At 37.2% G+C, this 27,556-nt stretch overlaps 1 protein-coding gene across 10 annotated transcripts in view; it reads right to left on the bottom strand.

The window, feature by feature from the left end:
- CCDC57 (coiled-coil domain containing 57) overlaps positions 1-27,556 on the bottom strand; it is a 106,524-nt gene that overhangs the window by 56,212 nt on the left and 22,756 nt on the right. For 3 of the 10 annotated variants that reach the window (XM_087710061.1, XM_087710056.1, XM_087710057.1), the window contains 6 exons: positions 22,242-22,650; positions 18,028-18,136; positions 16,848-16,949; positions 10,500-10,657; positions 9,212-9,286; positions 7,763-7,963 (listed from right to left, as the gene is read on the bottom strand). In XM_087710061.1, coding sequence (XP_087566187.1) covers positions 7,763-7,963; positions 9,212-9,286; positions 10,500-10,657; positions 16,848-16,949; positions 18,028-18,136; positions 22,242-22,642 — 1,046 coding nt within the window. In that variant the 5' untranslated portion in view covers positions 22,643-22,650. Of the gene's footprint in view, positions 1-7,762; positions 7,964-9,211; positions 9,287-10,499; positions 10,658-16,847; positions 16,950-18,027; positions 18,137-19,353; positions 19,445-22,236; positions 23,495-26,845; positions 27,015-27,556 lie in introns of those variants that run through there. The other 7 variants (XM_087710058.1, XM_087710063.1, XM_087710059.1 and 4 more) reach the window with 6 other exon arrangements.

The following is a 27,556-nucleotide window of genomic DNA, read 5'->3' as shown; positions in this document are numbered from 1 at the left end:
TCCAACCTTTACATTAATTATTTTGTAATAAATCATCATTACACCTATCAAAAGCCATTGATTGAAATGGAAAACTATTGGCTATCTTCACATCAAAATTTAACAATTTACCTTCATGCAAAATGCTTTTGTGTTTCAAGATATGCTTTCTTCACATAGAAAATTGAATCTAAAAATTTAGGATGTCTTATTAGTTAATTGTTTTAGAGTAATCATTATGAAAACCATTTTTCTTATAGACCAATGGTATTTTCTATCTGATCAATGAATTAATGCTGTTTCTCCTGGACATTTAGAGCATCCTGTTTTAGAGAACAGGATTTGGTTTCCCTCTGAACTATAATTAGTAAAACTATATAGACATTGGATTTTTAAAATAACCTAGTATAGCCTATAGCAGACCTACATTCTACTCCCCTATTTGCATCTTACTTAATGGTTGCTCTTAGAGAAATCCTTCCTTTTTGGTATTTTTTTAAAATACTAATTTAAAAAAAGAAATAATAACACTTCAAATTTGTAAGAACATTTGAGCTGGCAGACTTGATTTTCTAGAACACAGTTCTGCTTTGGACAGTGATTAGGAATAACAGCTCCTAATTAGTATACAATTAACAAATGGTCACAATTTATTTTATTTGGAACTCATTCTTAATACAAGCAATTTGCATTCTTACATTTACACTTTTATATTATAATCAAGAAACTCTAATGAAATAAGGGCGTACCTAAGTCCTAATGAATCAACACTATTCTGCCTTACTTATATCTGCACTGAAAGAACTATCTTCTACTAATAGGATGGCCAAAGTAGAGTCTGTAAAACATCACTGTACTTGGGTCCCTGAGCCACCTGTAAAGTTATAAAGAGCCGTGGTAGAGCAGTGGTTAGAATACAGTATTGCAGGCTAATTCTGCCGACTCCTGACTGCCAGTTCGGCAGTTTGATCCTGACCGGCTCAAGATTGATTCAGCCTTCTATCCTTCCGAGGTCGGTAAAATGAGAAATGAGATTGTTGAGGGCAATATGCTGTCTCTAAACAGTAAACGGCTTGGAGAGGGCTGTAAAGCACTGTGAAGCAGTACAAAAGTCTAAGTGGTATTGCTATATCCCCCCCCCAAAAAAAAACAAGAGCAAAGCAGGATTTTTATTGACTTGATTTGGGACAAAAATTTTCTCCTACTAAAAATTAGTTGCAAGATATGGAAGCCCAGGCCTTACCAGTCAATTTATCACTATAGTAATCCTTACAAAAGGAAATAGATTAACATCAGGCAAGGCTGTTTCTTCAATGAAGATTATATACATCTTGAGTGGATAGTGGGAGAATTTCCTAAATTCGCTGGCTGATTTTTGATAATGGATTTTTTCTTCGTTAATATAAATCTATGGAATAAATCACCCTATAGTGCATTGGACAGGGCGTGTGTGTGTGTGTGTGTGTGTGTGTCAATAAGGGCGTGTGTGTGTGTGTGTGTGTCAATTACTGCAATGCGCTCTACATGGGGCAGCTTCAAAGTGCTAGTTGTAACTTATAAAGCCCTTCATGGTATTGGACCTGGGTACTTGAGAGACCGCCTGCTGCCAATTACCTCCCAAAGACCCGTTAGATCTCACAGGGTCGGCCTCCTCCGGGTTCCGTCCACCAGCCAATGCCATCTGGCTACTACCCGGGGGAGGGCCTTCTCTGTAACAGCACCAGCCCTTTGGAATGAACTCCCTGCGGAGATCCGGACCGTCACCTCTCTCCAGGCCTTCCGGAAAGCCGTCAAAACCTGGCTGTGCCGGCAGGCCTGGGGTTGATGAGTTCCCCTCCCCTCTCGACTGGTATGGCTGTGTGATTTTTGTGTATTTTAATTATGTGTATTGTGTTTATGTTCCCTTTCCCCCGAGTTGTTCGCCGCCCTGAGTCCCTCCTGGAGAAGGGCGGCATACAAATAAACCAAATACAATACAATACAATACAATAATAAAACCTAGGAAGAAAGAACTACCTGCCCATTTCCCACTGAGAATTCTGCACTAACAGAACCTTTAGTGGGCATGAGCTTCCATTCCCCAGTTTTATAAGAAAAGAATTTGCTTCCAAGTAAACAAAACTATTTTTGAATCAATTAAACAAGAGAGTTGAGCCTTGTCTTCTTATTTACTTGTATATGAGGAATCCTTGGTGGTCTCTGAGCTTGGCTGTTTTCTTGCACACATTTCATTATCCAACTAGTTAACATCATCAGTGCTGCTGATGTTATCTAGTCTGGAAGTGAAACATCTGCAAGAAAACAACCAAACTCAGAGAGCACCAAGGACCCTAATTTCAACCCTGAGCTACAAATATTATCCTTTAGCAGTTAGCAGTTAGACTTATATACCGCTTCATAGGGCTTTCAGCCCTCTCTAAGCGGTTTACAGAGTCAGCATATTGCCCCCAACAACAATCCAGGTCCTCATTTTACCCACCTCGGAAGGATGGAAGGCTGAGTCAACCCTGAGCCGGTGAGATTTGAACAGCCGAACTGCAGTCAGCTGAAGTAGCCTGCAGTGCTGCATTTAACCACTGCGCCACCTTGGCTCTTCAATAGTGTTATCACTTCTCTATCTCTATATATGCCTGCTTCCCTTTCTATCTTCTGCAATTCTTTCCCCTCTTTATTTACTTTTCCCGGTGGTTTTTCTATCATATCTTTTAGGGGATTTGTCCTATTTGTCCCATCAATGTTTGTTTTTACAGGTATGTCCTCTTCATGTGACCTAACAATTTGTTTCTCATAGAGTTGACCCTAAGCATCTCTTTCATGTTAAGAAAACATACATATGCCTATGTCTGCCCAAGAAAATGCCCAATTTTCTATAATGTCACACTCATAGGACAGAAAGCTCCAACAAAATGTTTCTGTCCATCATATTTTCTAAAAATGCCAAAATGATATATGGTAGTGTCTGTCTGTCTGTCTGTCTGTCTGTCTGTTTGTCTAATCTATCTATCTATCTATCTATCTATCTATCTATCTATCTATCTATCTATCTATCTATCTATCTATCTATCTATCTATCTATCTATCTATCTATCATCTATCTATATCTATCTATCTATCTATCCATCCATCCATCCATCCATCCATCCATCCATCCATCCATCCATCCATCCATTATATAGGAAAGTAATATCTGAATGTGGGGCTGGATATGAAAAATGTGTTTCATGAGCATAGAGTCAACTGTAGAATTTGGGATTTTATCCCCAATTAATGTGATATTTCCCATAATGTAATAAAATTTATGTGAGAAAGAATCGACTAGTACTTTATCCTAGAGCATTGTTGATACATACAGAATTACAAATTCATAGACTGATGATAGTGATATGCTCCATTGAGTGAGAAAGGAAGGTGAGTTTGGGGAAAATTGTACATAATTCTGATTTTTTTTAAAAAAGTTGTTAATGATATGAATGGATTGGTAAGAAGAGATAGAGAGAAGACAAATAATAACTGGTGATTTTGAAAAAATGAATGAGAATGGTGACCTTGTATTTCTTAGAAAAACTCCATTTTGCTTTGAATTGGTGGCTTTGATTGTTTATTAATCCATACATGCAAGTCAATAAAAGTAATGAAGGTAAAAGACTGTTCAAGGATTCTCTGTGTGAGATAGGGCATTTTGGGAAGAAAGTTTCAGGGGAAGTAGATATGGAAGAGGAAGAAAAATGAAAAAAAAAAGATCAGCTGCAAGGGAGAATGTATTTATTCTTTTTAAAAAAGAAAAAAAAAGTTATTCCTAGCAAATAACTGGAAAGTGGGTGTAGATACCACTTGGAACCATGTCAATAAGTTAATAGAAACATAGATATTAGCACTATTGGAAATATGAAAAATGATTTGATGAAATTATTAAGTGAAAGAAAATATTAATGAAAAGATTGCTACCAAAAATTAGGAGAAAAATATTGTATAAAGTGTATGAAGAAAAAAATTACAAAGAATATAGTTAAAAAGAGCAAGGCACAATTAAAATTTTCAAAAGGCAAAAAAAGGGAAAGTGATTTTGATGGTAATAAAAATATTTTGCAAGGAAATGAAAAAGTTACCTAATAGAAGAAAGAGTGAAGACTGTACCTATGACTGATGGCAAGAATATATTACTATTCCTTATACAAAATTAAAAGGAATAATGGTGAATGCAAAAACTACAGGAAAAATGGATTGCAAAAACACATATCAGCAAATGGCCAAAAAAAAAAAAAATGGAGCAAATACATTTGTGTAAATTGGAAGAATGGTTACTACAGATGGGAAAACTAATTAAAAAATGTTAAAATGTACAAATCATTGATAGAAAGTTAGTGAACAGTACTGTGTTTCCCCGAAAATACAACCTGTCCTGAAACTAAGGCCTTGCCACATTTTTCAGGTGGCCAAAAATATAACCCCCCCTGAAAATAAGCCCCCTGGACACCCCCCCCTCTAGCCAGGTAGAGCGCCACTCACCAACCTAGCGATATCCCGAAGGCGCCAAGCTGAGGAGCCGCGGGGAGGGGAGGCAAAAGCGCTCACATTACTTGCTGCCTTCGGGATACCGCTAAGTTGGTGAGTGGCACTGTGCCCAGCTGGAGCTGGGGTTGCCGGGCGGCTGCTCTCACAAGCAGCTGACTGGCAACTCCCCTTTCCAGCTGGGCAGAACACCACTCACAAACCCAGTAATATCCCAAAGGCGTTAAGCAAGGTGGTGCTCTGCCCGGCTGGAAAGGGAGGTTGCGCAAGCTCCTGTTCCACCCCAGCTTGCGTGCCTCCCAGCCTCACCATGCCCTGGCCCAGCTCTCCCTGCAGGGCCACCGCGCTTCAAGCATGACCGGCTTCCAAACTCCGGAGATCTGCTGCCGAGTCTTCCAACTATGCTCTATTGTTATGGACCGGCTGCCGGAGTCTTCCAACAGCCAGCCCACCACCATAGAGTGTAGCCCCAGAGCGGCCGCTGCCGGAAGACTCAGCAGCAGATCTCCGGAATTTGAAAGCTGGTTATGGTCAGAGCTCGGCGGCGGCAGCAGCACCCTGGCCATGCAGGGAGAACTGAGCCAGGGCATGGTGAGGCTGGGAGGCACACGAGCTGGGGCAGAACAGGCGCTTGCGTAACCTCCTTTTCCAGCTGGGTAAAGAGCCACACGGCTTAGCGCCTTTGGGATATTATTGGGTCGGTGAATGGCGCTCTGCTCGGCTAGAAAGGGGGGTTGCCGGGCAGCTGCTCGTGAATGTGGTCACCTCATGGCTGCTGTGTTGCACTGCTGCTACAGCGCAATGCAGTTGTTTGCCCCAGAAGCTGTGCCCGGCTCTTCAGGCGCCCGCTTGCAAGAGAGCAGCCACGCAGCAACCCCAAATCAATAAGTCCCCTCCCCAATAATAAGGCCCAAGCAACATTTGGGGGGGAGTCAAAAGAAAATAAGACCCTGTCTTAATTTCAGGGAAACACAGTATATGATCTGCTACATTTCATGAAAGAAGCAAAAAAGGGTAATTTAAAATAAATTTCTGAGTATTAGTTATGTCAAGTGAAACATGAACTTAATTTCATTGTGGTCAGAATGGGTTACATATAGAATGTATGTGGCAAAACATGAAGAGATAGTCAAGAATGAATTGATACTGAATGAAAATACAGAAGCAAAGGACCGGGGTAAAATAAGTGTATTTTATTACAAGGATTTGATCACATTAAAAAATGAATGAGGATCACATTGCAGAACAAATACATGAAGAAAGGAGCGTGAAAATTGAGAAAGGTATAGTTGTTGAGATCCTCAAAAAGAAAAGAAAAGAAAAACATGATAAATTTAAGGAAGAAAAGACAATGTATATTTCTGCTTTTAAAATTGTAAACCTCTGCACACTTTTCTAACAGTTCCACTAGACCCTTTCGCCATCATTTGGGGGGATGCATTTGAGTCAGTCTTGTTTGCATATAAGCCATTGAAGTTTTCTTGATAAGATTTACAAAGTTGTTTGCCGCTCTCTTTTTCCGGGAGCTGAGAGAGAATTATGGACTCCAAGTCACCCAGCTAGCTTCATTCCTAAGGCAGAACTAGATCTCATTATCTCCCTAGTTTCTACCCTTGTGTCTTTAACTACTATATCAATCTGGCTCTAAAACTGATTCGTACTTCTGAGTAAATTGACAAGAGATTATCCTCATAATTTCTCTAAAAACAAATTATATAAATATCCCAAACAGTGCAATTTTATATAAAAACATACTGTATTCTTTATTATTAAAAGCACAGTAAGTTCATGGTTGACAAAAAATAAATGTTATGTATACGTCTGTATATTGTTATGTCTATGTGTGTGTGTGTGTGTGTATACATATACATACATACATACATACATACATATATTCATAAGTGATATTTTTTATCTATACTAGTCTCCCTTTATTTATTTATCAGCACAAATATAACATACATACATACATACATACATACATACATACATACATACATATATTCATAAGTGATATTCTTAATCAATAAATCTGCATCTTGACACAATGTGACCTGCCACTCAGTACATGAAGTATGAGCAAATACTTTCAACTGATCTGTCTTCAGTAAAGGCCACATTCTCAGGCTATTCTAAGAACCTTTAAGAGCTGCTGAGTGCCTTAAAGCTGAAGACATATCAAAGACACATTTACTATATATCAATTAGACTCTATTGCTGGTGTGTGAAATTTTGACTTTAATTTAGTTTTACTGTATAGTACGGTAGTAATTTAGTATTACTACTGTACAGAAAGTCCCAAGAATCCTTTCTTGACATTTTTTTCTTTTGTGTACATTTTTTAAAAATATACAAATTTACACATTGGAAAGCAGTAAAAACAACAAACCAAATCCCTCCAGATTACTATTTTTACATATTAAAACCCAATTCCTTGAGCCCTGGGAATCTAAACCAGAACGGCAGGACTGTCCCTATTTATTCCATCGAGTATGGAGAGAGAATATTGATTTTTACCCCAATTTTTAGATAATGATTTTCATAATCTAGTGCACTGAACCACTTCTGTGGAGTCTTCACATTTGTACTGTGGAGTCAATCCATTAACAAATGGAGAGATACAACATATTTCCACCCTAATTTTCACTGTGCTTGTTTGGAAATGGAGCATCACTCAGACCAGATTTATTCACTGTCTCTTTAAGGGAAATCATATGCACACAGAAATGCTCTCACAATGACTTATGCATCAATAATACACTTTGCCCTCAAAGATAAAGACACATACAAAAAGAAGATACATACTAACAAAGGTAGCTGTTATTAAAAAAAAACTTAAAATATGAGCTTTTAATGTGATAGAAATTTTGTAATAATCAGCTCTAATGCAGGTATAATACTCCTGCAAGAGGAATACTTCTGCAAGAGGTCCTTAAAGAGGAAGTTGGTCTTATCATCTCAACCTGAATGGAAATAGTACAAATAGTGGAAGAGTTCAAAACGGCTATTTTCAGCTGAATTGTGGAATGACCTGATGAAAGTAGCTTCTCAACAAAGCAGGTTTTAAAGTGGTCTGACTCAGGTATTTTAAAAAAATATTTTTACATGTATTTATTTAACAAAGTATAAAACAACCCACATTAACTGTTGGTAATGTATTGGAAATTTGAAAACAAATATTGCACAAGGCCTTAATATAAAATGGATAATATCATTCTGTAATAGTAGATCACATTAGATTGAATCAGACCAAGACAAATCAAGCCATACTTACTTTTCAATTATAGTCTCTTTTTCTCTCAACTGGTCTCTAAACCTATACTCAGCCTCATCTAATTTCATTTCCAAAGTTTTCTTATTTGTCTGTAGTTTTTGGATTTGATTTTTCCATCTGTGTGTTTGTTCAACATGAGCTTGTTTCATTGAAGCAATCACTGCCTCCTTTTCTCTGGCAAAGTGATCTATTGTAGCATGCCTTTGAAAGAACACAAAAAGACAGTTTTTATTTGGGTGTTGCAATCCTTGCTACTAGGGGAAAAAACATAATACTTAACATACATATAGTAAAACTTTTCAAGTCTGATCACCTTGCCTTTCAAGGACCTCGAGTCACACTTGGGTGTTGGGATTATGATGATAATTAATAATCCACATTTAAATATAGTAATCAGGGATAAAAAATGGTGGCATATTTTAATCATAGTAACATAGAATTTAGCCAGTATGGTAATGCTAGCATTGGAATAGGAAACAGGAGCTTAATGTAATATTGATCTGAATATTATCACAAATGAGACAAAATTGCATATGTCTATATACAAACTGCAATACAGCAGTATATAAACAATTGTTTCAATCTCTTCTGAAACACAAGGCCAACTAGTCTTTCATTGGTTGCATAGAAAAGGGAAACGGAACACCTGCAACTTGTCAGCTCTTTAACATATGCTCATCCAATGATAAGCACATGTTTCATTCAATCCTATGAATGAAAGTCAAGATAATGTATTTTCTTTAGTTTTTAAACACTTAATTAGATCTCCAATTAAACCTTGGTAAATTAGCTACACAGGATTACAAAAGTTATGCTATGTACATTCTCCAGATATTGTAAAGAGATCAAAGTTAATGCTTGAGAAACTAAACGATACACAAACAATGTTTTTAAAATAACCATTTTTAGAAGATTTTCATGTAATCTGGTTTCCTTAATAAAGTTTATTTTGTTTACCTCCTTTTTTCTCTCTTGGTTTTCAAAAAATAGAACACTAAATAAATTGATGCTAGGGAGCAATGACAAGTTCAGAACTGAAGATGTTTCTTGAATGAGAAGCGAAATTTTTCAAGAAAAAAACCCAAGAAAGTCCAGTTGCCTTTGGAAAGGCATCTTTGGGAATGCTTACTATTGTATTGTACTGAACTGTACTATACTACACTCTTATTAGATAAAAGTCTTGCTAGTATATGAAACCAAAGATATCAAACACGCAATTCACAGAAAATTGACAACTGATTTGTACTTTTTTTTTTTGCTGATGTGGAAAAATTCAGTCCTAAAACGGCAACATACACACATTTTCCAAATGCTAAAATAGTGAAGAAAAGCCTTCAGACAAACTGATATACCAATTGTTGGTTTTTAAAAGTAGACTTTTAATTAAATGAATACATTCAATGTTCACAGTATATTTATAAAATGAGGGCATATGTTGAAAGAACTTACTTTCTCTCAAATTTTTCTTTTTCTTTTTCCCAGCCAAGCTGCACTGAAGCAAGTTTACTTTCTAAATCCTGTATCCTACATTGTCAAACATTGGAGAAAAGTAAAATAATTTACTTTATACAAAGAGGCAATGCATAAAATTATCAAGCTTTTTATGAAAAAGTCTGAAGATAAGTAATTGCCAAAGCATATTTTAAGAAAATTGGGATAAAATCAGCAAATTTTCTGATACAAAATAAATCATCTTCAAGGACATTAAAAGGTTGAAGTTGCATAATTCAAATATATATTATTACATTGGGACTAGACCCTTTTTAGCTACATGGTTCCTATACAAAGATGAAATTATTCTTCCATTTTTGAATTTTACTTTCTCATTGTAATCCACCTAATGGACAAAAAGTGACTGCATCATACATGCAAGTGAGAATATATTCTGTCTAGTTTAGAATTACAGGTAGTCCTCAATTTATAACAGTTCATTTAGTGACTGATCAAAGTTACAATGGCATTGAAAAAAGTGATCTATGACCATTTTTTACACTCCTGACTGTTGCAGCATCCCCATGGTCATTTGTTCAAAATGCAGCTACTTGACAGCTAATTCATATTTATGATGATTGTAGCGTCCCTAGGTGATGTGACCACTTTTTGCGATTTTTGCACATGCAAAGTCAATGGGGAAGTCAATTCACTTAACCACTATATTACTAATTTAACAACTTCAATGATTAATTTAACTGTGGCGAGAAAGATTGTAAAATGGGGGAAAACTCACTTAAATATTTCACAGGAACAGAAATTGTATGTTCAATTGTGGTCATAAGTTAAGGACTACATGTAATGTTTTTTTTAATTTTATATGAGGAACATTATTTCATATACAACTCGGCAGATATGAAAATGAGTATGTCTGTTCTTTGCTGTAGTAGAATTTCATCTAATTCTAATTTTAAAAAGCGTGCAATACTATTTGAATTAGGTATTATACAAGTCAACCTGAAATTGTCTGAATTTATGAGCATAGAATATACAATCTAGAGTTAGTATTTTGTCATGGGATTAAGGTGAACTAACTGTATAGTTAAGGAAAAGATATGTATGGATTCTGGAGTCATGCCCAAACTCAGAGACATCTTTGACTAACTGCTTTGTAATATATTTTAAAAGCCCATATTTTCTTCTTCAAGATACAAGAAAAGAAGGAAGAAGAAGAAAAAAATAGAAAAGAAAAGAAGGAAAATTAATGGAAACACCCCCTTTTTTAATGAGTGGAATGATACAGTACTGAGCATCTTTTACGGCTGTATTAGCTTTTATTTCCCAATCTTTGCATCTAACTTGTTTTTCAAGCTCCAAATTAGCTGCTTCTGCCACTTTCAGTGATTCTGCTGCTTTCATTCCAGCTTCTTTCAAAGCCTCTAATTCTTTGGTCAACAATTTCACCTTTCAAAATGAAAGAATAGAATAATCTATTAAATAGTTTTCATAAAATTTAAAATTATAGAAAGTACTATCTGTTACTATCAGTTACATAACATATTTATGAACACAAACACACTTTTATTTGAAATGGATTTGAAACATAGGATAGGGTAGACAAACTAAGAGTTTTGTATATTTTCAATTACTATTCATTAAGGCAGCTTACTCAGTTCAGAAACAACATTAATGCCAGCTGTGGCAATGTTAAACATTGTTACATCTGAATTAAGGAATAAAATAACTACTTCTTTGTCACTCATCTGAAATGATGAACAAATAGGGAAAAATATTGTTTCTGGGATGTACCGTATTTTTTGGAGTATAAGATGCACCTTCCCCCCCACAAAAAAAGAGGGTGAAAATCTGGGTCTTCCCCCCCCCCCCCAAAAAAAGAGGGTGAAAATCATACTATGAATGTAGCCGCCTGGGTCGTCTGGAAAAGGGACAGGTGAAGTGGGTGCTGCAGAGATCGCAGTAGCTGGAGAGATGTTTCACTTTCGGGGCTCCCCCTCTCAGCTCCCGGGAGGGATAAGGCGGTGGCAGCGGCTCCTCACATTGCTGGGGAGTGAAGTCATTGTGGCCATTGACTCCCCTGAGCTGCCTGAAGAGTCTCTGAGCATCTTTCACTTGCAGGAGGAGGAGGAGGGTGAGGATGGAGTATACCAAAGTCTCTAACTGGGAAAGAAAGCCGCACTTGGAACCTATCGAAAACTGCCACCCGAAAAGCACAGTTTTCTTTCCCAGTTACTCAGAGGCTTTGGTTTAAGGAGGCGCTGCTTTACGCCGCCCTCCTCCTCTTTCTGCAAACGAAAGGTATCTCAGAGATGCTAGATTTCCCAGAATGCTAGATTGAGAAGTTAAAAACCTGGAATGGGGTACAATCAAGCTTGATTCGAAGACTTTGGTTTCTGAGAAAAGCCTTTGTGGAGAGGAGATCTTTTCTCTTCCCTTCCTCCACCACTACCCCCCAATCCGCCCAGATCTGTCATGCAGCAACGAGATACGGTAGCTGGGCACAATAGCAACAATAGCAATAAGCAAATCTGGAGAGATTGAAAGGGGGGGGGGTGCGGGTGGAGGAAGGGAAGGGAGAGGAATGATCTCCTCTCTACAAAGGCTGCCACCCAAAACGCTGGTACCGCGATCTCTGCAGTGCCCACTTTGCCTGCCCCCTCTCGGGCGGTTCCAGGTGGCAGAAATCGCAGTAATAGCATTTTCGGGTGGCAGAGCAGTGCTCTCAGGAGCCTTTGATTCAAGCTTGATTGTATCCCATTCTAGGTTTTAACTTCCCAATCTAGCATCCTGGGAAAAGCCTTCATAGAGAGATCGCTCACACACACACACACACACACACACACACACACACACACACTTCGCTCGGGTCTGTCATGCAGCAAAGAGATACGGTAGCTGGGCACAATAGCAGCAATAGCAATAAGTACTGCATGATAGATCCAGGAAGTTTGGGGGAGGGGGGTGGAGGAAGGAAAGAGGACTGGTCTCACCACAAAGGCTTTTCTCAGGATGCTAGATCTTCACTTTCTCTCCAGGAAAAACTATTGGCATTGTTGGGATCTTGGCTAGTGGCAGAAGTGCAGGATGGAAAAGAAACTTCGGAATGCAGGAGCGCCAGGTCACACGTCTCCCTGCAGCCTGGCACCTGCTTTTACCCTGAGACTAAGGAAGCGGGGTTGCAAAGAGGGCTGTGAACAAGCCCAGTTGTTCAAGGAGGCAGCCTTGCCGGGTTGTTTTCTGTGGGCGTCCCTTTTGTCGCTCAGGTGCCACCGCGAGGAACCATTAATCCAAATGGAAGGCATCCCCATCCCTTCTCACCCAATGGGCTGTTCCCGGTCAAGCGCAGCGGCGGCAGTTCAATATCCCCCTTGGGTCTGTCTTTCCCTCCTCACTGAAGAGAAGAAGCGAGCCAACTGCTGCTCCTTGGGTCAAGTAGCTCTGTGTGGTCGCCAGTCAGAGGGAAGGGGGGAAAAATAAAGCATGCAGAGATATGTTTAGTCCTGTCCTGCTATGGGAGGGATAGAGAAAAGTGGAGACCGAAAAAAGCCTTACCCTTTAGGAGGATCGAGCCTCCATGTGTTGCATTTTTGCCGTCTCCGGCCCCCAAGGGAACTTTGCAGACCTCCAAACTCTCTGCATCCCCCATTTTTCACAAAAAAACAGAGTGCAGAGTGCTCCTGGGATCTAGGGAGGGCAAAAGCTTTTTTAAAAATTTACCCCTTCAAAATCTTGGTGCATCTGAGTCAACCGGAAGTTCTCCAGCTGGACAGACGTGGGGGGTGTGAGGTCTGAAGAGCCTCACATGAGCCCTGTCTGACAAACCAATTCCAAGATCCTTTTTTGGATCAGAATCTCCCTGTGGGGTTAAAGAAGGAGCAGGTGCTCATCAGACCTAGAGGGAGTGCAACAGATCCCCCATAGGTTGGAGATTTGCTCTCTGAATCGGAGTCGGGGCAGCAGCATGGCAACATGGCTGCACAAGAAGATGGCTTCAGGCACTAGACAGGAGCGTGCAGGACGAGATGAAAGCCTGGTAAGAAGTTCTATTAACCCACAGTTATAAATCAGAATTTGGAAAGGGCAAAGAACCTTGAGAGCGTAAATAATATTGATGGACTGATCGGGATTTTGGCAAAAAGAAGGGGGAAATGGAGGGTTGAATCACTAGCCCAAAAGAGAGCCATTTGCTTGAAACAATTTGTACAGAAGAGAGAAAGTAGAGAAGTGACAAACCCACTCAAACACAAACTCTAAATTTGGTTTTGGACTTGAAAAGACTGTGTTTTTAAAAGAGTCGAGGACCATGAAGATTTGCTTCGTTGGAGTTTCTTCTAACTAACATATCTTAAGCAACTCCAATTAATCAGAGGTGGAATGTAACAAAGGAAAAAAAATCAAGAAAAAAAATTCTATTTTTTCACTGATAATCTAATCTTGCCTGCAGCGAATGGAATGCAAAAACCCGAGTTGGAAGATTTATTTAACTAATTGCCATAAATCAGAAGTTGGAAAAGCAGGAGACGAAGAGTAACATACCGGAGTTTGGCTGTATACGAGTTTGTCCCAATTAATATATTTTGAGCAACTATAACCGGCAAAAGGTGGAAAATAACAAGGGGAAAAAAAATAATAAAATCAGGAGCCGGGAAAATGCAAAGTTTTTTTTTCCCTGCAAAAGATCAAGATGGCTCCTGCTTCTCTTCCCTTCACGTTAGCTGAATTAACTAAATTTAAGGTGGACCAGGACTTTGAAATAAGAACTGTATAACTAACTGTAATTTTGGAACTGGACATTAAGGAAGAACAAAGGAACAAGATGGCTCCCGCCTCCCTTCCTCGTCACATTAGCTAAATTAGCTAAATTTAAGGTGGAACAGAACTCTGAAATAAGAATTGTATAACTAACTGTAACTTTGGAACTGGATATTATGGAAAGGTGGGAATTTGAAGAACTACATGAAATTATAAAAAATAAATCATTAAAATCAAGTTTAAATAGAATTTTGAATTCTGAGAAGCAGGAAGTTAAAGAAGAAGAGAAGGAAGAAGAGGGGGAGGATAATGAACATAGAAATGGTGGAAAATAAAAAGCAAACAAAAAACTTCATTGGGTTTGACAGCGGTACAGGGAAAATTGAAAAGGGTGTGTGTGTCCCAACAAAAGGAAATAAAAAGGAGACAAAAGATCTCTCTGACTTTGACAGTGGCATAGGGAAAACTGAAGAAGGGGGCTATGTCCCAACAAAGGGATATACAAAAGATTTCATTGGGTTTGAAAGTCGCTTGGGGAAAGTTTGACATGTCAAAACAAAGAAAAGGGAGAAGAAAGGAATAAAGAAGTGGGATATAAGACTTACTAGGAAAATTAGAAACTGTTATATGGGGAAATATAAAGCTATGTGGTTTACTCCTATACATGATAATAAAACTGAGTTTCCAACTGGTTGAATATGATAATGGAAAGACAATTAAATAAAGGTTAAAATATATGGAATATGGACAAATATGAAACTGATATGGGGAGAATGTAAAGCAGAGATATGTGATTTACCTTTATACATGATAATTAAACTGAGTTGCTAATTGATTGAATATGACAATGGACGGACAATTAAGTATGGATTAAAATATATGAAATATGGACGTATATAGAACTCCTAAAATGATGAACAAAGTGATATGTGTACCACTTGTTATTCTATATAGTAGATTCTAATGAGCATTGAACAGTAAGGATTATTATTTAAAGACAATTAAGGGTAACCTAAGCCAAGATATGGAAAAATGGAGAGGGAACATGGAATATACTTACAATGGGAAATTATTGAGATTATAAAGACAGAATTACAAATTTGGGGCATGTAAGGATGAATAATTATGTAAATATATGAGAATAGCTGGGAATTGTAACCAGGCCCACATCTTGGCTAGAAATAGGCTGGAGGTGGTAGTGGTTCAAAAATACAATTAGTATATACGTACATATATATTTCTCTTTTTAAAAAAGGAGGAGGAAGATATATGTTAAAATTAAATATGTATATTGAAAAGGAATTATAAATACCATCAATATAAAATGGAGTTTGCTCAGAGGCTGAAATACACCAAGTAAATGAGATGAAGAGTGTGAAGTAGAGGAGAGAGGTAAGCGAAGAAGAGAGGGCAGGGGGGGAGGAAGAGGAGGAGAGAAAGGAGGAGTGGAAAGGGGAGAGAGGAGGAGAGAGGAAGGGGAAGTAGAGAAGGATGACAGAGGGAAAAAAGGGGTTAGTGAGGAGGAGAGGGAGAAGATGATGGATAAGGTACAAATATGGTGTATGGAGAGCAGAAGAGCCAATAATTGTTTTTGGGAGTTGATGGTAAGACGAATTGATGTAACATTTAATAATATAATATGATGTTTTATGTAATAGTATAGATATGGTTATATGTTATAAAAATGGAAAAAAAACTTTATCCAAAGAAAGATTTAATTAAAAAAAACACAACACCTTGGTGCATCTTATACTCCGAAAAATACGGTACTCCTTAAAATAATTCTCTTTAAATTACTTCTTAATAGCTGAAATAAGTTTGTCTGGTTATTGGTATTGGTATTTATTTGATTTGTAGGCCGACCTATTCCCCGAAGGGACTCAGGGCGGCTGAACAAAAACCAAGGGAAGGGGAACAAATACAGAAAGTAAGACAAAAACAGGACAGTGATACAACAATTTAAAAACACAACAAGCAAAACAAATTCAAGTAGGGGGGGGGACTCAACCCCAGGCTTGCTGGGACAGCCAGGTCTTAGTGGCTGTCTGGAAGGCCTGAAGGGTGGCGAAGGTCCGAGTCTCCACGGGGAGCTCGTTCCAAAGGGCCAGAGCAGCCACAGAGAAGGCTCTCCTCCTGCCGACATTGGCCGGCAGATGGAATTCGGAGGAGGCCTAATCTGTGGGATCTAATGGGTCTATGGGAGGTAATTGGCAGGAGGCGGTCTCTCAAGTACCCAGGTCCAATACCATGTAGGGCTTTATAAGTGATAACTAGCACCTTGAGGCGTATCCGGAGAGCAATAGGCAGCCAGTGCAGCTCGCGGAGGATAGATGTAACGTGGGTGTACCGTGGCGCACCCACAATCGCTCGCGCAGCTGCATTCTGGACCAGCTGAAGTCTCCAAGCACTCTTCAAGGGCTGCCCCATGTAGAGCGCGTTGCAGTAGTCCAGTCTTGAGGTCACAAGGGCATGAGTGACTGTTGTAAGATCCTCCCGGTTCAGGTAGGGCCGCAATTGGTGCACCAGGCGAACCTGGGCAAATGCCCCCTGGTCACAGCCGACAAATGGTGATCTAAGGTCAGCTGTGGGTCCAGGAGGACTCCCAAATTGCGAACCCTGTCTGAGGGGCGTATAATTTCACCCCCCCCCCAGCCTGAGAGATGGAATACCTTGCCAATTTGTGGGAGGAAAAAACACAACCCACTCGGTCTTGTCAGGATTGAGAGCCAGCTTGTTAACCCCCATCCAGACCCTCACATCCTCCAGACACTGATACATCACGTCAACTGCTTTATGAAAACAGAACATGATTTCAGTGTATCAGAATAAAAAATTGAGAGTAATACCACAACATATCTGCATGTTTACACTTGATAGCAATTACCTTAAGCTCATGGGACAGAACTAAGTTGCTCATTTCATTTGCTTTCTGTCGAAACTCATGCTCTCTTTTTTTAATTTCTGTGTCAATTTCTACAAGAAGTTCCTGAAATAAAACACATACAATTGTAATAATATTGTAATATCATAAAATAATACAAAATAAATAACTTTTAAGGGCTTACAAATTGTTTTTTATTTACAATATACATTGAATATATGGAGATGTTTTTGTAAACTAGCACTACTAGTCTTTTCAGCTTCAACAAGCTGAGGGTTTTTTTGGGGTGTGCATGACTGTTTGGGCTCCAATGTACCATAGTAGAAGGAAAAAAAAGACACTGTATGTCATATTGCTATTTTATTTATGCTGCTCTACTATAATTCTATCAATTAGTTGTATATTTCAAAAATATTACTATTTCTATGTATGTGGCTATATCCCTGTTCTTTGGGTTTTGTTATTCATCCATGTTCGCCAGGTTTATAGTTGTTTACTATATTTATTATTTGAAAAAACTATAAATGATTCTTTGAGATATATTTATATACACACTATAACAAGGTTCTTGCAATCAAATGACAGAAAACAGTATACAGTAAAGAAACATGTCAGTTAATACTTAAAATGCCTTGTTAGCCAACAGATCTTTTTAATGTTACAAAACTGCAATCCTGAAATCAGAGAAGGACTAGGTGTTGGCACTGGCCAGAGTGTTTATTTAGCCCTTGCAAACTGTTTTTGATTTATAGTAATGACCTTCCTGAAATTCAAGGTTGGCAAATTTAGCACAGCGTTTTGGCTGTACCCCTCTGTAAAGTATTTTACACCATCTTGTTTTACTAGAAACAATTTTACCAATTTTTTTCAAGAGGATGATGCCATGTTAGGAAGTAAAGCACATATTCCCTAATATATAGAATGATGCTGGCTGGGAAATTCTGGGAATTGAAGTCCGGACATCTTCAAGTTGCCAAGGTTGAGAAACACTGGAATAGACTATTCCCACCTCTATGTAAATCTTTATTTAATGTAAGATGTTTAATAAAATCACATAAATTGAATTGCAGGGGAATAGACTAGAAGGAGGGTAATACTCAGAACAATGAACACATTCTTTTTGTTTACTGAAAGGAAAATATAAATGTTTCCCTATTCAAATTGTTTGTTATGCCTTCTGTACCTGTCTTTGCAAAGCAAGTTCACCATCGACTTCCTGGAGCTTTCTCTCCAATTGTTCTTTCATATTTTCATATTCCTCATGACAATGGCTGATGTCAGCATCTTTGGAACTATGAAATCAAGGAATTAGTAATATAAATAAAGAGCAAATACCGATCTGTCAGAAATATATTTCTCTTTCCATTCCAGTGTAATGTCTACATGAAACTATTGGGTGAGGCCATCTGTCAGTACAGGGTTTAAGTATTATCAGTATGCTGATAATAAACAACTATATATTTGTGCCCTAGTTCATCTAAGTGATGCTGTCAAGTTTTTCCCCCCCAATGTCTAAAGATTGATAGGATCTTAGTGGGAAGGAACAGTCTTTAACCAAGTGGCTGTGACTTTCCATTGGCACTGGAGACCTTCTCTCTTTATTGCGGGATGAAATGCCACTCCCTAATACAAACGAATGGGTGTGCAATCTGTGAATTTTCGCTGGCAGCTGTGGCCAGCTGGTATTTGCAAATCTATTTGTATCCAGTTTTGTTTTTTTTTCTGGATCAGGAGGTATATTTATAGTCACTTATGCCTTATTCACTTCCCAGTTGGACTACAGCATGTGTATAAGGGTTCCCTTGAAGATCATTTGGAAGATGCAGCTAGTCCAGAACACATTATGAGCAATTTTGGATGCACCACAATATACCCACATAAGATCACTGCTAAATGAATGCACTAGAACTAGATCCTAGCAGTTTTGTAAATATAAATAATGGTGCTGAATACCACTTATACAGCTTTATATGATGTAGGCCAGGGTACTTGACCCACCATCTGTTTCTAATTGTTTCTGCTATCCCACCAAATCTCATGGGATGGACATGCTCCATTCTGTAAAACAATGTCATCTTTTGTGACATAGGATGCATGCCTTCTCTGTTACAGATGATATGTAAATGCAGCCCTCTACACTTTATTCTTTAGTTTGGAATGAGAATTTGGTTAATATATTCAAGTATTGAGGTCATATATAAGCTACAGGTTGCCACTGGCTAGCTCATCCCTATGCTAGAATGCATTTTGTTATCTGCTATGGTCTTATTTGTAAAACATGTGCAATCTAGTCAGTCACTAACTGTTGGATCTCTTTTCCTGTGGTTCTAACAACAAAAGTTATATAGCAACTAACTCAAAAGTTACCATTTTAGGAATGTAAAGTCTACATCCATTTTGTACAGGAAGGTTTCATAATTTCTGCTACCGCTACCCAGTGACAAAAAGAACACCAACATAAAATAGACTTTCCTCCATGTTCCCATCCACATAAGAATTTGAACCTCACAATCATGCTGACTGCTTGTTGTTCTATCTTCTTGTAGTTCCCACCATTTCACATCTTCCTGCAATATGGGTATGCAATACACATAAGCTACCTAATGGAGCACAGAAAAGCCAGCATGATCAATTGCTGTTAGAAAGCAGTGAGTTCTATAAAAGAGGACTTGTTTTTCTCAGCCTATCTATAGCCCCATTTCTCTTTTTTTTGGGGGGGGGGAAGAACTGATAAGAGAGGACTAGGCAACTGCCACACTTGGAAATGAATTATGTATTATGTTTGTGTGATGTGAGACTGGAGAACAACTAGGGGAGTTGGGATTAAAGCTTCTTTTACTTAGCCTCATGGATAACTGGCTTTAGATAATCACATGACATACTCCAGTCATAATTCAGTTAAATTGATATGAAATTAATAATAGTTTATGGTCCTTTGTAGCAGTAATGAATGAATTATTCTTACTATATATAGATGTATGTATATATATATGTATGTATGCGTGTGTGTGTGTGTATCTATCTATCTATCTATCTATCTATCTATCTATCTATCTATCTATCTATCTATCTATCTATCTATCTATTAGATTTTTACAACCCCTGGTAAGGCCCAATTATGGGAGGAAGCTAACTGCTTCCATCATCTGTCAATCGGCTCGTCACAAGAGTCCATCACGACAGAAACCCAATATTTTTACTGTTGCCTTTGTTATATTTGTTATTTTAGGGTCTTTGTTATTTATCAGCACAAATAAAAAAACACATATATGTGTGTGTGTGTATGTGTGTGTGTGTGTGTGTATATATATATATATATATATATATGTATGTGTATATATATATATATGTATATGTATATATATGTATATATATGTACGTACGTACATACATACATACATACATACATACATACATACATACATATATATATATATATATATATATAGTCAAAACTTCATACTAGATATGGCAGCTCAGCTTCTCATTTTCAAGCAGACTCAAGGTTAGGGTAAATAGATTTATTGTCAAAAATTGTGACACCTTTAGAGATATACAATATTCAGAGCAAAAGCAGGAAAAGTGCTTCAGATCCACTGTGGGTCTGCTCACTGCATCTTTGGTTACTGTAATTCTATCATGTGAATTTATGTGGTCAGGCCATTTAGCTTAATGAAATAACTGTGTGACTAACGTAACAGAAGCAAATACACCTACACATCCCCTCCACATAAACACACTCTAATAGAAAACACAATGAAAATACTACGTAATCAATTTGTTAGTGAGTACGGGGCAAAAATATAAACCAGTCTCCAATACCATTCTTTAAAAAGGGTTTTAATGTCTTTTGACAGAACAGCAGGGTCAGAGATTTATAAACTTTAGGGGTGAAGCTATTCACAGCATGTTTGGGGCTAGCACAATTCCCTGCTACCTCCTTACTCTGCCAATATCCATGTCATTGTAAAATAAGGGATTACCCTAGAAACTTCTTTAATCATGCTGAGATTTCTGGGGCAACATTTTTTTAAAAATAAAAAGCTATTACATGTATAACTCCTTTAAATACTATTTTCAGTCAAGTTCCAGCCACTCTATTTGGAGTGATACTCTATTGAAGAGTTAACTATGATTGTTTCTTTCTATCTTTATTGATGCATTGTGGTTTTAATTAATTCATTAAATGTGTATTCAACAGTTTTTTATTGTGGACATTTTACTTGATGTATTCTGTAACTGTTGTAAACCATTGGTAACTGCTAAGATGCAGTGACATACATTTAATGAATAAATACATCCATTTATTAAATCCAATAAACTATTAAATAAGGAAAGGATTCAATAAACAGTATTTGGAATTCATTCCAATCCCTTTATCATCATTGATTGTATGTTTGACTATATGTATGCAGTGGAAGCCCAAGCATGACTCAACAACGTGGAAGAACAGAAGAGGATGGCTCCAAACCACTATCTGATTTCGTCTTCTAAAGGGATGCAGTGTGGGAATTTTTTTTAGTAATTCTCCACAGCTCTACACCTAATCCAGCCCATGCCAATGCTGGTAATTGCTTTTGTTCTTTCATTTCTATGTGCCAATTTCATCCCATTCTGTACAGTTTTCCAAGGGCTAATATGAGACCCAACTCTTTACATAATTTATTTCCAATACTCCACTGGGTTGGAAAGAATATAAAAGCTCTGCACTTAAATAACACTTTTTAACAATGTCATAAGAATAGCAATTTCAACAATATCTCTCCCCCAGAAGAGTAAATATTTTTAGACCTTTTACAGCAAATACCTATAATTTCTCTACCATAAAATAATTACCCAGGAGCCCATTGAAAGGAAGAAGGCTATAGACATTAGCAATAACAATAGCATGCACACTTATATACCACTTCACATTGCTTTACAGCCTTCTCTAATCAATTTACAGAGTCAGCATACATTGCCCCCAACAATCTGGCTCCTCATTTAACTGACCTCAGAATAATAGCAATAGCAATAGCAGTAGACTTATATACCGCTTCATAGGGCTTTCAGCCCTTTCTAAGCGGTTTACAGAGAGTCAGCATATTGCCCCCAACAATCTGGGTCCTCATTTTACCCACCTCGGAAGGATGGAAGGCTGAGTCAACCCTGAGCCGGTGAGATTTGAACCGCTGAACTGCTGATCTAGCAGTAGCCTGCAGTGCTGCATTTAACCACTGCGCCATCCTTGGAAGGATGGAAGGCTGAGTCAACTTTGAGCCAGTAAGAATCGAACTGCTGGCAGTCAGCAGAATTAGCCCTCAATACTGCATTGTAATTGCTGTATCACCATGGCTCCTTACTAGACCCTAAAGTCCATACTTTGTCAGGTACAATTGAAGAACAGTCTTACCGTACCTGTGAAGCTGTTCCAAGGCTAATTGGTGTTCTTTCAGTTTCCGATGATATTGATCTTTGAGAGCTTCTTGTTTTTTTGTTTCCTGAGCTAGTCCCTGTTGCAGCTTATCCACCTGTATTCTAAGATCACTAACCTCTGCTTGGTTGGCATTTTCAACCATTTTCAACTGGATGAACAAGGTATCATAGCGCTCCAATTCTCTATCTCTCTCCTCTAAGACTTTAAGGTTGTAAATGAAATCTTCTTTTAAAGTGTTATATTTCCTGTGCACTTCTTGAAGTTGTTTTCTGGTTTCTTGGAGTGTAGTTTGCTGAAAATGGATCTGTCGAGCTTGTAATTCTTTCAGTTCTTGTTCTTTACAGATAAGAAGTTCATCTAAATCTTTCTCTGCATATAACATTGTTGTTCCTGAGAAAGAGGATACCTTAATTAAAGCAGAAAAAGGCACTTTATCTTCAATCTTAACTCCATCCATCATTTTAGTCTGTACATAATATCTGACATATTTGTATTTAGCTTATGCAGATATGGACAAAAAAGGGAATAATAAGTAGTAACTGATAACTAACATAAGTTATTTTACAAAGTGGCTGATTTAGGTTGGCCACAGTTAAAACATCTAATGATAATCTGTAAGTCTATAGTACTTACTGCAATGTTCAATGAGAAAACTTTGGACTTTTGGCAACTTCAGGTGGTCCAAAGATCCACTACTATTATTGATCAACCTTATTTTTAGAGGCTTCATTTGCTTCTGTCTTGTTCCTTATTGCAACTTAAAGCAATTGTATTTTTATCTGGACTCATATATATAGAAATTTGGAATAGATGTTTACTATAATATTGTTTATATTCTTTTACATTTTAAATATTTTAAACACATTATAATCTACTCACATTATTGATATATAACGTGGCATTTTTCTGTGTCACATTGTGAACATATAAAGTCAGGTGAAACAGTAATAAATGCCTCTTTCCAGTCCAATAGTAGCATTTTAATCTTTCAAATTTAATCTTTCAGGTTTTCAGATAAAGCAACATGATCAAATATGATCCAGTACTTCAATGTTTTCTTTTAATACAGCTCTAACTATTTCCCCAAGACATTAATAGAAACTAAAATTAAGTACTTTCTTTACCACTCAGTTATATTCTATGCTTTCAGCAATATGGGCCTGTAGTTCTCCACTAGTGGACAATAGAAAAGTCATTTTGTAAAGAAAAAGGTCACTCTTAATCATTTATGATGCGTTGAACATCATGAATATGTCAGACGAGAGAATTCTGCATCTACATGCTAGAAAGAATCAGTATTTTATAATACTGGTTATACTAGAAAGAATAACAAACAAGAGTAAAGTCAAACAAAATGTTTAAAAAGAGCAGGGAAGAACTATGAATGAAAAAATAATCTTGCATATTTGTCATATGTTTTTTAAAAAAGTATATATACTCTAGTTTTTAAATGTAATGTTTTCAGTTATATGAACAGCTCCAGATATTCTTAAAATCAAACAGCTTAAAAAGGGCAGGATCATGTATGTCTTTCTACATGTTGCATAAATCTACAGTTAATGATAGCAACTTTTTCTTGTTGAAAGATGGGCAACAGGTTAAAAAACTAGTTCTGACCATCATGTAAAGTGGGGAAAAATAACCCAATTTCTATATGTTTTATTCCAACTAGATTAGACTAGATCCCACTCTCATGTGGACTATTCTCAAAATTTGCTTTTTAAAATGCAAAAATAGGGCATTTTACACACACATACATATACAAAGAGAGAGGCTATATATCAAAGCTTTACGTATGTATGTATTCTGTATATAAAATCACTAAATTTAACTAACAAGCAGATATCAAGAGATTTAAATTTCAAAATAGTACATTCTTGATCTTCTCTACCAAATACCATATTTTTCGGAGTATAAGATGCACCTTTTTCCCTCAAAAAAGAGGGTAAAAATCTGGGTGCGTCTTATACATTGAATACAGCATTTCTGGCCTACCGAAACCCCTTTGCAAAAGTGGACGTGCAGAAGATTTGGGAGACTTGCAAAATGCTCCTGAGGGCATGGGGAGGGCAAAAACGAGCAAAAAACAGGCCATTTTTGCTCGTCCCCTCCCCCAGCACTCTACAAGCCTCTCAAAGCTCTGAATGCCCCACCCCCCTTTTTGGGGAAAAATGAGGCGTGTAGAGGGTTTGGAAGGCATGCAGAGTACAAAAACTTTTTTTTTAATTACCTCTTCAAAATCATGCTGCATCTCATACTCTGATGCATCTTATAGTCCGAAAAATACCTTAATATAAAATTTGATGGTAGCCATTTGCAAAGTGATGTCAAGGGCTTTAAAGTCTTGACATATGCCTAACTGCTGGTTAAATTTAGTAATTCAGTTTTTATAGAAGACTTTTCTAATAGTGTCAAGAGAACAAATTAAAGCAACCTTATTTCCACTTTTGTCTTTTTTTTTTCAAATGAGAATGGTATGTAGTTGTCAGGGTCAAGCTATTGTATATATAAATAAATAAAAGGCAAACATAACAATAAGTATTTAAGAAATCAAAATGGGAAAACTTTTGATATCACCACTGAGAATTAAAGACAAGCTGATAAAGGAAATAAACGGAGGACAGCAGCATTATATGAGAGGCACCATAAGCAAAAAGGTGCAAAGATTTTTTTGTATGGACTTGCTCATAAAGATGTTTGGAGAATTCGACCCACGAATAGCAACAGGATTAAGGAGGTTCTGTTACTGGAGAGACACAGGCTGAAAGATGGAAGAGTACAATTTAAAACTAGCTAAATCTAGTTAAATTCATTTGTAATAGATATAGTTGAATAATAATTGATAATGATAGTAATGTATATAATGTTGAGTTGCTATGATAAATAATAATTGGATATGAGAAAGGAAGGTTAGAAATATCCTTGGACTATATATAAAGATTATTAATCACAATAATTATTACTATAAAAAAATAAAATAAAATTATATAGTTAAATCTTAACTAATATGGGGAAAATGCTATGATATACGATATAATTAAATAAAGAAAGGAGAATGATAATAAAATATATACATGGAGGATGGAATTTTTGGTATTAAATATTATGGATGTTTAGCTAAAACAGGATATGAGGATTTGATGTTAATGGAGGATTTTATAAACAAGTAAATGAAATGCTAGCATGTGGTTATGGATTAAATCTTTGGTATAGTTAAGGATGAAGGATGTTTAAACAACTGTAGTCAACTAAAAGTGGAGGTATGATGATGTTAATATGATAAACATTTGAGTTAAGATATTTGAATTAATATGAATTAATGGAAGAGATGCACAAAAACTTGTTGTAACCAGCTGATATACTTTTTTATAACATATACTTGTGTTTTTTTCCCCTCTGTCTTGTTCCCCCCCCCACTGTTGTGGGCATGTGTTGTTTATGTAACAAAAAAATTAAAAAAATTTATTAAAAAAAAAAAGAAATCAAAATGGGATCCTGCCATACTAAAACATATGAAAGCTGTACTAATAAAATCAGTGCTCTATTAAGCATTTGTCATTTTCAAGCCATCACAATAGGCCCAATCCTCCAACACCATGTAACTTTTTGCCAGAAAACCACTGTCACAGCTGATACTTTAAAAATATAATTTTTGTTGTAGCATGATCTCTACATTTATTACCAAGATGACAAAAGCAACTTTCAAAACAATATTTCTTAAATTCTACAACTCAATTCTACTTTAGTGGTCAATTTAACTGAGTTGTTATTTGTTGTTGTTGTTGTTGTTTTGCTGCTGAACAGATATTGTTGGTTAAGAATCAACATTATAGCCAGTTTGATCTAGTGGCTAAGGTGCAGGTCTCGAAACCAGGAGCATATGAGTTCTAGTACCACCTTGTAAACTGGCTGGGTGACTTTGGGCCAGTCACTCTCAGCTCAGCCTACCTCACAGAGTTTTTGTGGGAAAAATAGGAAGAGTACAGGTAGTCCTCAACTTACGACCACAGTTGAGCCCAAAGTTTATGTTGTTAAGGAAGAAATTTGTTAAGTGAGTTTTGCTAAGTGGTATGTAAGTGAAATAAGCTGATACTTTTCCCGATTTGGGAGTTATGTTTGAGGGATTTTCTTTGTAAAACTACCTAAGGTTTATTTTAAGTTTATACTACATTACAGCCTGAGCATTTCCTCCCTCAAAAGTTGAGAAAATGAACTACCAGTTGTCAGAAATTATAGTCAAAGTGACCTAAGTTAAAAAGGAAATGGGTAAAATATTTGAAAGGATAAGAGAAAGTATATATACACACACAGACACAGCAAAACTTTCTCCTAAATATTAATAACAAAAAACAAACACTATAAGGCAGCAATACTGAAAGAGACTTCACAGATACAAATAACACACGGGAAATTACACATTTATTACAGGGTAGGAGGAAGACTGACATTATATACAAGTTTCCAGGATCCAGAGTTTTCTCCATCCAGGAAAAGCTATGGTTTTATTACAGTGGGACACTGATGCCAAAGGCAACTGTAAAAGAGCACAGTGAGAGATACTGCAAATTAAATGCAAAACACCAACCTTTGATTAAAGGGAGGCCGGTGAACAAAGTCAACGCCCCTCCAACTGAAAGGTCCTCAGAGCTGAGCGGGGACGAATTCCTTTAAAGAGTTCCCTTCTCTTAATCACCACCTCCCAACAGATTATTCTCTTCAAAGCGAAGCAGGGCCGTCTCGACGGCAGAGGCCTTGTTTCTATGGAAACCATAAAGGTTGGCACGTCCCGGAACCCTTTCCGGCAGAGAACAGACGCTCTGGATTCTTGTGACCGGCAGTAGCTGCTTACCAGCCAAGAGACGCCGTCTCTCCGCGAGTTGTCATTATATTGCAACATTGGATTGTAACAAATATTCTTTGTTATATAGTGGATAGTCAAAGCAGTAGAGCCAAAATAGAAGTCAGCAATGGGGAATAGCGGATGTGAAAGCAGTATTATTTTCAGTGATGGACCACTGGATAGCACTTCGATTCAATCGGGGAGCAACAGTATTTTGTGCTCAGATTTGAAGTACTTGGATTATTATTTTTTTTTAAAATAATACTCTGGTTTTCTTCATAAAGAAGGACAGGAGATAAACCTTAAAATAAATAAAACATGTTAAAGTGTCCTACTTTTTTGGATAGTGTCAAATATTTTTATTAGAAATGTGTTTGTTATAGTCCATAACATATTGATATGAAGACGGATGCATACTTAAAGCCCTACTACTAGTTGTTTTCCTACTGCACTGGC

Source organism: Thamnophis sirtalis, unplaced genomic scaffold, assembly GCF_051295495.1.
Source record: "Thamnophis sirtalis isolate CommonGarterSnake01/CBP01778 unplaced genomic scaffold, rThaSir2_p1.2 scaffold_3, whole genome shotgun sequence".
Lineage (NCBI taxonomy): Eukaryota > Metazoa > Chordata > Lepidosauria > Squamata > Natricidae > Thamnophis > Thamnophis sirtalis.
Note: the sequence above shows the minus strand (reverse complement) of the source record. Positions and strands in the feature narration are given on the sequence as shown.